Below are 10,393 nucleotides of genomic sequence, written 5' to 3'. Positions count from 1 at the left end.
CTTTGGTTGATTAATGCAATATTTAGCACCTGTGCTCTAGGCCCTGGGCCTCTCAAGGAACTTCTGTTCTAGGTCTCTCACTTATTTTAGAAGCTAGCTAGAACCAGGAGGGCATCAGGAGGTCATCAGCTAATCCCATCATTACACAGTTGGGGAAACCAAGGCCCAGAGGGGGAAAGCAACACATTCAAGACGACACAGCAAGCGGGGCGCCTGGGTGGCTCAGTCGTTAAGCGTCTGCCTTCGGCTCAGGTCATGATCCTGGGGTCCTAGGATCGAGCCCCGCGTCGGGCTCCCTGCTTCTCGGGCAGCCTGCTTCTCCCTCTCCCACTCCCCCTGCTTGGGTTCCCTCTCTCGCGGTCTCTCTGTCAAATAAATAAATAAAATCTTAAAAAAAAAAAAAAAAAGACTACACAGGGAGCAAATGTATTTTCTGCTCCCAAATCGGCTGAGGTATCCCAGTGTTCTTTCCAGGAGGGGGCTGCGTTCAAAATCTGTGGCATCCACTCTTTGCTGCTTTTTTAAAAAGGGGGGGGGGGAAAGGATTTTATTTATTTTAGAGAGAGAGATGGTGCACAGGGGGAGCGGCAGAGAGGGAGCGAGAATCCAAAGCATACTCCTCCCCAAGCATGGAGCCTGATGTGGGGCTTCCTCCCACCACGGTAGATCATCACCTGAGCCCAAAACAAGAGTCCCATGCTCAACGACTGAGCCACCCAGGTGCCTCCACTCTTTGCTTCTTACTTGCTAAACCTGCATGGAGCAAATGTTCCTAGCAGTCTCACTTCAGATCTTGCTGTCACTTTTAATCCTCAACATTCCTTCAACTGGAATGGAGGAAGGAGGAAAGAGGGAGCACCACGGGGTGTTTCAAAACCTAGGAGTAAGAAATGTTTCCTAGGATTGAGGCTTCCATCAGTTCAGTGATATTTTAAAGCCCTGTCCCCTGGCTGTGCTGGAGGACGTAGTGCCTGCCTCCTCTTGCACTTTAGAGCCCAAAGAAGAGGGGGCAGCCTCATGGGTTGACAAGGACCGGCTCCCATTTCTGCCCAGACTTGCTTATGTCACTGCCGCCCGGAGCCCAGGGAGGAGAAGGAGGGTAAGTTGTGCCCGCCCCTGAAATGCCAGCCGCCCTGCGATTGGCTGCAGGGGCTCCGGCCCGGCCGCGGATTGGTCATCGCTGAGGGCTTGAAAGGTGGCTGAGAGCATCGGACACCTCAGACGGCGCTGGCCCGGGCTCAGACCGCAGACGCGCCCCCTGCCCGCCATGGCCCGGCTGTTGCGGGCGTCCTGCCTTCTCTCACTGCTCCTGGCTGGCTTCGTCCCGCCGGGCCGGGGGCAGGAGAAGTCGAAGGTGAGTGAGCCTCGGGGGTGGGGGCCCGGCGGGACGAACAGAGCCCCCAGGTGTCCATCTGTCGGTGGCGAGGCACCTCTCTTCCCGGACTCCCCTCCAGGAGAGCCAACACCTCGTGCGCTGACCCTTAACTCCGGTACCTCCCTCTCCGCCTCCGGGACCCCCACCCGGCGCGCCCGTGTCTTCGCAGTTTCATCTATAGGAGATCTGGGTGCCCTGGGTGGGCAGAATGAATAGGGAGGAGGGTCACTCTCGCCGAGTTGACCCCGTCTGCCCCACGGCTACCTCAGTGTCGCCTTGCTACGTGCATGCCAAGACTGTCCCCAGCTACTCCCCTCCAGGAGGGCCTGAAGGGGGTGGGGGCACAGAGAAAGGCTAGAGACTCCGCGTCCGGGTTGGCTGCGGAGGTTCCCCTGGGAGACTGACAGGCAAGGAGAAAGGGAAGGAGCTGGGTGGTCCCCGTCTGGAAGAATTGCGACGAGGCCTCTTCTAGCCCAGGAATTAATGCAGGTAGATATGCCCACTTGGATTCCAGGGCGTTGGTAGAAGAGGCAGCGATCTGTGACAAGAAGCACTCTGGATTGGCAGTGCACAACCCCCAGGACCCTGGCTAGACCCTCAATCCTTTCTGGCCTCCATTTGTCCATCTGTGGGGGGCGGGCTGGAGTGGGGAGGGTGGGGGAGGGGCACAATGAAGCTGATGGTTTCAGAGCGAATGCTTGGAGAAACTGCAAAATCCACACGCTGCTCTGTGAAGGTCTGTCTGCGGCAGCCTCACTACCCACCACCCACTGCCCACAGCAGCCTGAGCTAACCTGGTAGTCGGAGAAAGTTGGGGACTGCCAGCTCAATAGGAAAGGCAGAATTTTCCTGAGCCTTCATCTACCCCCAGCAGTGTGTGTGACCCTTAGCTAGAGTGAGGATGCTGAAGCCAAGAGTGGGGTGACCCAGCACGCTTATCTCCTAGGATAGCACCTGCAAAAGTGGGCCCAGTAGACCGCTCTTCTCACCCAGGGTGGGAGGCAGAAGCCAGGCTTAGGTATAGACCCAAAGAGAGAGAGATTCGTCTCCACCCTCCCAACACACACACACACACACACCACATGCTTGTGTAAGCTCAAGAGAAGCTTTGAGCTTCTGTCTTTCTAAAATCTTCTGGGTCTTTATTTTAAGATCTTAGGAGTCCAATTCTATTTCCAAAGTTCTATCTACTGTTCAATTAGCCCGTTCCATGCACAGGGTTCCTTCTGCATGTTCCTAACCCCCCATCCTGTCCTGTCCTCAGCTAAATCCTATTCAGTCTGTTTCTTTTTGGAGTAATCCTAGAAACTGGTTGGCTATGAAGGCATTTTGTCCCCCTCTTCTCCTTTGTATTCAGCCCTGTTCATTATCCCCAGCTCAAAAGGCATTTTCCAGGTTAGGGATGGGACTGAGTTTCAAGATTGTGATGTGGGGTAGAGGTAGGCGTAGGCAGGCCAGCACCATGGAGTCAGCCCTTGACTCTCAGTTTGGGGAAAGCCATAGAAGATTGGGCCCTGACTCGAGAAGGCTGGAGGGAAGAATGTGGACCCCATGAATAACTCATCATAGCTGTGTTTTCTTTGCAGGACTCCGGGGGAGGAATAGGTGGATTCAAAGAGAACAGGATGGGTATGGTCTAGAAAAGTCTTAGGGTGAGGTATGATCCTATCAGATGCAGCCGGTTAGGACTTGCTTACTAACGACAGTCTGGGCATGTCCATCTCTGCTCCCAGGCCCTTAGAGTCGAGATGTCATAGCTCCGGATTCTAAGACTCAACCATCTACCTTACCTCCGACTCCCAGGGCCAAGGGTAGGATGGTGGGGCATGTGAGGAATGGGATGGGCAATAGAGGGCAGTCTTGGAAGGATGTCTGCCTCCTCCCAGCTCAAAGGGAGGAGCCGGATAATGAAGGAAATCCTCCTTCCCTTGCTGTGTCCTCTCTGCAGTCCAGCTTCAAGCTACTCAGGCTCCCTGTTCTTGCTGTGCAGAAGGACTCTGCAGAAGCTGGAGAGGGTAACAACAGCTGACGTGCATGGGATCCTAGTAACCGCTGGTTTCTAGGTGACTAAACGAGGCAGAGAGAATCATGGAACCGCAGGCTGACAGAGCTGAAGAGCCCTTAAGACAACACTGACTCTGAGCCCGTCTGACAGGCGAGCAGCCAGAGCCCACAGAAGGGAAAGGAGTGGTCACACAGAGTCAGAGTCCCAGCCAGGCCCAGAACTCAGGTCTCCCGCCCCCAGGCCCAGGCTCCTTTCACCACCCCACACTTATGGCAGTGGTAGATGGGAGAGGAGAAAGGTCCAAGAGCAGAAGTGCAAGCCAGCCAGGGTTCTGGCTGAGACCCCCTCCAACTGCCAAGCCCGCAGCACTCTGCCATGTTGCCCAGCCGTGGCAGGACTGGGGCATGTGCACTGCCCACCCCCCACCTGAATCCCCCACCTGCCGCCTCCTCTGGCCTCCCTGTTCAAGGTGCAGGGTCTCTGGCGTTCATGGGCCCCAGAGGAGGGAAGGGGGCCCACAGCTCACCTAAGGACAGCTCACAGCTCACCTAAGGCTCAGTCCTGATCTAGGCCATGGCTTCCACCACCATGGGCCACCCTCTGACCCCCATCCGTCTGAACCCACAACCCTGGTCTCAGTGGCCCCGGTAGACAGCTTGGAGGCTCTGTCCTCATCCCTTCTCCCGGAGACACTTTGCAGCATCATCTTCTCTACACTGGCTGGGGACCATCAAAGCTTCTTCACAATAACGGAGGAAACTCAGGGCTTTTCACTCTAGCTGTAGGCAGAATAATCACTATCTCCTGATGTGGGGATTTCTCTCCCAGAGGGTTTCAAGACTGTTTTGTTTTGCACATAGATTCTTACAGCCATTTGGGGAGGCAGGTGACATTATCCTCGCCTGTCAGCCTACTGAGGCTCAGAGAGTAAAAGTGACTCACTCGCCAGGGCCACAGAGCCAGCAAAGACTAAAAAGCCTAGCGAGAGGAGATTCCCCTCGCCCCACCCCCATCCCGAAGCTGTGCCCAGAAGTGGATCGTCCTGTTGTTTACAAGCTTCTGTTATTTTGACCTCCCCTTGGCTTTGTTCTCTTCATTTCCCAGAATCTGTCTTTGGATCAGGGTGGAGGGGTGAGCCGGGAGGCCTTGCCTTCCGGCTGCTGGACCTCTGCGGCCAGCAGGGCTGGGTTTGTTGGGCTCTGGTTGTATTCTGTGGGGGAACTGACCCAGCTGGGGCCAGGGAGGCACAGGGGCTAGAGGAATTAAGGTTTGGACCTGCCTCCAGCACCCATCAGAAGTCACGGGGCATGGAATGCCAGTCTCACGGAAAACAGGGAGTTGGCACTGAAGCCAAGAAGAGAGCTTGCAGCTCTCTGGGAATGGCTTGTAGGAGGCCTGCGACAAGGCCTGGCTCAGCAGGCCTACGACATTTTCCAGACTGAGATGGCTTTTCTACACCCTCCTGGGGCCACACCCTGCCAGCCAGATGACTCCCTTCACCCAGTTGGGCCCAGGTACCTCACCTCAACAGCAAGTCTTCCAGGACTGATGGGGAGGAGAGGGTGTGGATTTGCTTCTCTAACTCCCACCACCTGTCTCTGTCTCTCCTGATCTATAATGCTAGTTTGCACTTCATTTGCTTATTGTCTTGGCACCTCTCTCCTCCTCCATCACAGCCAGAGATGACCTGATACAATGCTGGCAATCATCTTCCTTTCCCGTCATGACCATCGCCGCTGCTGACTGCGTGATGGGTGCCAAGACACCCTTTCAAGAGTAGACCCGGGTTTTCATGGCCTGTACCAGAGCTGGGGTGGGCGTAGAGTGGAGTGGGATGCAATGCCCTGCTAGTTGGCAGTGGTCCCATTCCTCCTCTCCCGCTGCTGGTGACGCTGGCGAGCCATCATGGTTGAGCATAGCTGATCCAGCTCAAGGTTCTCATCTCAGAAAAGAGGAAACTGAGGCCCAGAGAAGAGAGAGGGCTAGCCCCAGACCACACAGGGAGTTAGTGGCAGAGCTGGACGTGGAACCCAGGTCCCCCACCCGAGTCCGTCGTCTGATACTTGTTCTAGATTTGACCGGGGGCAGCAGCCAGGCATGGAGGAAGACATACCGGTCATCCCAGCTGCACGCTTACAGAGAACGTGTCCCATGGGCGAGGCCCTGTTGCTTTCCCCTTGCCGGCACACCGAATCCTTCTGGCAGGCCTCTCCCCTTCCTGGCTCCTCCTGCTTCCCTGTTTTATAGCAACAGCCTCAGCTTTCCAGTCCTCCAGATCTGAATCACCCCTCTCCACACGGCCCCTTCCTCCTTTCTGTTCAGTTCCTCCTTCACAATGCTGTCATTCAGGCCCACATCGTCACCTGCCTGGCTGGTTGCGACGGCCGCCCCAGGAGCCTCCAGCAGCGCCTCTGATGAGGCAACCGCCCGTCCCGGCACGGTCTCTCTCCGGGCCTGGCAAACGTTTCCATGCGAGCACGGGAGGCGAAGTAATGGTCACAGTAAGCAGTACGGCAGGGTTCCGCACACTCATCAGCAGATTAAGTGCTTTCATAAGCATTCCCTTGCACAAGGAAGTAGACCTTGGTTCTGGTCCAGTTCCAGTTCTCGGAGTGGTCTTGGGCAAGTCACTCTCCCTGTTGGTATCTTTCATGATCCCGAAAATGGAGATGCCCAGGTTCCCTTCCGACTCTCACCGCTCCCTGGTGCTGGTCTTCCTCTGTTCCAGACGGACTGCCATGCTGACGTGAGCGGCACCATCTATGAGTACGGCGCCCTCACCATCAACGGGCAGGAGTACGTCCCCTTCAAGCAGTACGCTGGCAAATACATCCTCTTTGTCAACGTGGCCAGCTACTGAGGCCTGACAGGCCAGTACATTGGTAAGAGCCCAGCCCCGCTCCCCTGCTGTAGGGCTGTTTCTGCCAGTTGGGCACATTTTAATCACAGGAGCTTTTTTGGTGCAAGTGGGAAGGGGTGACCGTGATCATGAGATTCCAAGCCCTGTATCCCAATTCTATTGTCTTCAATATTTCCGTGAAGATGACTTTATAAGCCTGAGGTCTGATTGCCTTCAGATTATGTTCTAGAAGATTCCCAGTGACCCTTCATCCCTGGGCACCCCAACTGCCCTGAAAGCAGAGGGATGGAGGAGATTGGTTCTGTGCCTGGAGTGTTCTTCCAGTGGAGTAAGAAATGGTAGCTTTATCCGGCTGAGAATTTCCCATCTGCCCTCAGCCCCATCTGCTCTCGTGCTTCTGTTGGCCCCCATCTGGAAACCAGGCAGTTAGACGGAGGCCCCGAGTACGTGTGTCAGTGGCAATCCCAGGTGTTTCGCCCAGGTTTCGTGATCCTGGTATCCTCACTCCCCTCTGCCGAGCCAGGGCAGAGGAGATAGCCAGAGGGAACAGGCAGGCCAGAGGCATCTGATCGCACCCACAGGTAAATGTCGTGGGGCTGAGCACAGTCTGCTGGCGGGGGTGGGGAGAAGCAAGGGCAACCTGACCTTGCAGTCTCAGGCAAATTCCTGGAAGTGGAATGATGGTGGGCTGGATGGCCCAGTGGGCACTGGGTACTCTTGTCTAGAAGGCTTCTGTCCAGCCGTTGGAATAGAGCAGAGTGTGTTTGTGCAAGAGATGGGCTGGTTGCTGGCACTGAGGGAACTGGGGAGCTGGGCCAGGGCCTCCCTTCGATTCCCAAACTGCCGGGAAGTCCTCTGCCTTCTGCCCAGGGGTGTACGGCTCTTGCTCTAAGAAACTCAATCCTGAGAGTCCTGAAGGAGCCCTCAGCCTACTGGCCCAGTGGCAGTGGGCAGCTGACTGACTCCTGATTTGAGAAAGGGTACTGCTCTCTTTCCTCCCCAGACCTCCAGCCCAACCAGATTGGTCAGGAGAATGGGGCTTGTATCCCAGCATTGTCACACTCCCTGGGCAATCTTGGCCAAGGCCCTTCCCCCGTCCGCACCCTTCCTACCTGCTCACCCACTGTGAGATTTCAGCCCAGAGTGGGTGAGCAGGTAGAGTGGTGCGGACGAGGCAGGGGTCCTTGATAGTCTACCTTCATCTCTGCTCTCCTTCTCCCTGGCCCAGAACTGAATGCACTACAGGAAGAGCTTGAACCATTTGGCCTGGTCATTCTGGGCTTCCCCTGCAACCAATTCGGAAAACAGGAGCCAGGAGAGAACTCAGAAATCCTACCCAGCCTCAAGTGAGTGCTTGCTTGCTTGGTGTCCTGAGAAAGCTCCTCTGAGAAAGCACAACGCCCCTGTGCCCCAGCCGAGGCGCCAGGCCTCTCTTGCATTGGCCCCTTCTCACGATGGGTCCTTAGCCACCAAGAACTACGCTCCCCTTCCAGGAACCCCGTTCACTGGCATGAACGGAAGAGGGGTTGGACACAGGGACGACTGTGTGTGCATGCATGATGGGATGGCGGGGGGGGAGGGCGTGGGTGGGGAGAGTGCAGGCAGGGGACAGGGTTACTGAGAAGGTACCAAACCAGAAAAAGAAGCTTGCACACCCACACTATGCCTATGCCCATTCAATACTCATCAGCTCCCACTGCCTGGTGAGGAATAAAATCCAGATTCCCAGCGCCCCCTCCCTGTTCAGTCCCTTCCTGTCATCTCTGAGCCCTAGGCCCCATCTCCTTGGGACCCACATAAGAATATTCCTTGTAGGTATGTCCGACCGGGCGGGGGCTTCGTCCCCAATTTCCAACTCTTTGAGAAAGGCGACGTGAACGGGGAGAAAGAGCAGAAGTTCTACACGTTCCTGAAGGTGAGTGCACAGCCGCCGCTGTGCTCAGCCCAGCTGACCCTGGTTCTGGACAGAGCTGCAGTCACTCCTGGCTCCAGCCCATGCGGAGACAAGGCCCGTGCCTTGGGCCCCTGGGGGGATTTCCTGGCATCTCGCATTCCAACCATAAGGCTTGGCAGACTCTAGGATCTCAACAGCCCATTTTATATAGATAAGGCCCAACCGGGGCCCCAGAAGGGACAACCTGCTAGAGCCAAAGCCAGTCCTGGGATTCCATTTTCTTTTTATTAATTAATTAATTAATTAATATTTATTTATTTATTTATTTATTTGACAGAGAGAGACACAGCGAGAGAGGGAACACAAGCAGGGGGAGTGGGAGAGGGAGAAGCAGGCTTCCTGCGGAGCAGGGAGCCCAATGTGGGGCTCGATCCCAGGACACTGGGATCATGACCTGAGCTGAAGGCAGAGGCTTAACCGACTGAGCCACCCAGGCACCCTGGGAGCTGCTATTTTATATTATGACTGCTTTTTAAAATTTTGTTCACGGATCTGATAAATCTAGATCTCTAATTTTTTTTTTTAAAGATTTTATTTATTTCTTTGACAGAGAGAGAGACAGCTAGAGAGAGAACACAAGCAGGGGGAGTGGGAGAGGGAGAAGCAGGCTTTCCACCGAGCAGGGAGCCCAATGCGGGGCTCGATCCCAGGACCCTGGGATCATGACCCGAGCCGAAGGCAGACGCTTAACGACTGAGCCGCCCAGGCACCCCTGGGATTCCATTTTCAACTCAAAAACTGGTGCTCTTTGCTCAGTGCCAGGCTTCTCCTACCTCCACCCTGGAAGGCCTGGAGAGGGAGGGTGGGAAGGGCCCGGAGCAGGGTTGACGCTCTTCTCCCCGCTGCAGAACTCCTGCCCTCCCACCTCGGAGCTCCTGGGCTCACCGGGCCGCCTCTTCTGGGAGCCTATGAAGGTCCATGACATCCGCTGGAACTTTGAGAAGTTCCTGGTGGGGCCGGACGGTGTACCCATCATGCGCTGGTACCACCGGACCACGGTCAACACCGTCAAGATGGACATCCTGGCTTACATGCGGCGGCAGGCGGCTCTGGCAGTCAAGGGGCAGTAAATCAGACCTGCCCTCCCCCCACCCCCCCACCCCCGTGTCCACCGTGCGGGGGCTGGGGAGGGGCTCCATTCAGGAAGGAATCCATTTCTCCAACCACACCACACTCCCACCATAGACCCCTCGCTATTCCACAAGGCCCCCCACCTGACGCAAACATGTGCGTACGATTGTGTCTGTACTGCCGTGCACGTGGGTGTCTGCACGCATGCCCACAGGCGCGTGTGACCACGTGTGTGCGCGAGTGAACAGCCACCTGTGTCCACCTGCAGGAATATGGGCAATGCATACCATATGCGTACGCACAGCTGTCTGCTGCAGAGAGTGCGAGAAAATACCTCCCCTTTCTCTCCAATTCTGACGATAACCATTCACTTTCAGCTGAGCCCACGGTAAAACCAGCTCTCGATCCAACTGTTCTGTTCTGACCTACACCTCGACTTTGGGGCCAGCATCTCCCACTGCCTCCAAATATCACCACTGAAGGGCCCAGAAGTTTCTGGGTCTACCACACTGCCCAGTCTCCCTACTCTCCACCATGCAGCCCCTCTCTTCCTGAAGGGCCCTCCCAAGCCCCCTACCCCACCCCATAGTGCTCCCTGAGAGCAGCCAAGGCAGATGTGAGAGCAAGGGCCACGTTCCCCGGGTCAGGAATGGCATCTCCATGAAGGAGGGGCCCGAAGCCCTTATGGGCGGACCTCCCCTGAGCCTGTCTGAAGGGCCAGCCCTTAGTGCATTCAGGCTGAGGCCCTTGGGCAGGGATGCCACCCCTGCTTTTCTGGAGGATGTGCCCTCTCCCCTCACCCTGGTCCCTGGCATTAGACTCCCCCCACCCCCGTCTGCCCAGTAAAGGCCTTTCTGCAACAGCTGAGCCTACTGTGGTGCTTCCTCCATGGGGCCATCCTCGGTTGTGGGGGGGGGGGGCGGGGGGAGTTGGAGGAAGAAAAAAGAAATGGAGGGAATGCTTCGGGCCCCTGCTGTTTGGTTTCTACCTAGACCCACTCTGCTTCTCTAACTTGGCATTTGGAGTTTACAAAACCAGTTCCCATCCACGCTCACTCCCTCCCACAATTCTCCAGGCAGCCGGGGCTGAGACGAGGTAGTCCATGTGACAGGTGAGGAAACAGCCTCA

General features: G+C 56.1%; 1 protein-coding gene across 3 annotated transcripts; it reads left to right on the top strand.

Annotated features, from left to right (window-relative positions):
• Positions 1-1,167: 1,167 nt before the first annotated feature.
• GPX3 (glutathione peroxidase 3) lies at positions 1,168-10,127 on the top strand. Of its 3 annotated transcripts, none has more exons than XM_021700997.1 (5): positions 1,168-1,354; positions 6,109-6,262; positions 7,469-7,586; positions 8,056-8,155; positions 9,043-10,127. In XM_021700997.1, exons 1-5 carry the CDS (start codon positions 1,268-1,270, stop codon positions 9,262-9,264), a joined length of 681 nt encoding a protein of 226 aa, XP_021556672.1. In that variant the 5' UTR covers positions 1,168-1,267; the 3' UTR covers positions 9,265-10,127. The 3 variants fall into 3 exon arrangements, with proteins under 3 accessions (XP_021556672.1, XP_044773077.1, XP_044773076.1); XM_044917142.1 differs by having other exon boundaries at positions 1,207-1,354; positions 6,058-6,262; XM_044917141.1 differs by lacking the exon at positions 1,168-1,354 and having other exon boundaries at positions 4,634-6,262.
• Positions 10,128-10,393: the final 266 nt, after the last annotated feature.

Source organism: Neomonachus schauinslandi, chromosome 7, assembly GCF_002201575.2.
Source record: "Neomonachus schauinslandi chromosome 7, ASM220157v2, whole genome shotgun sequence".
NCBI classification, from domain to species: domain Eukaryota; kingdom Metazoa; phylum Chordata; class Mammalia; order Carnivora; family Phocidae; genus Neomonachus; species Neomonachus schauinslandi.
This window is presented reverse-complemented; position numbering and strand designations above follow the sequence as displayed.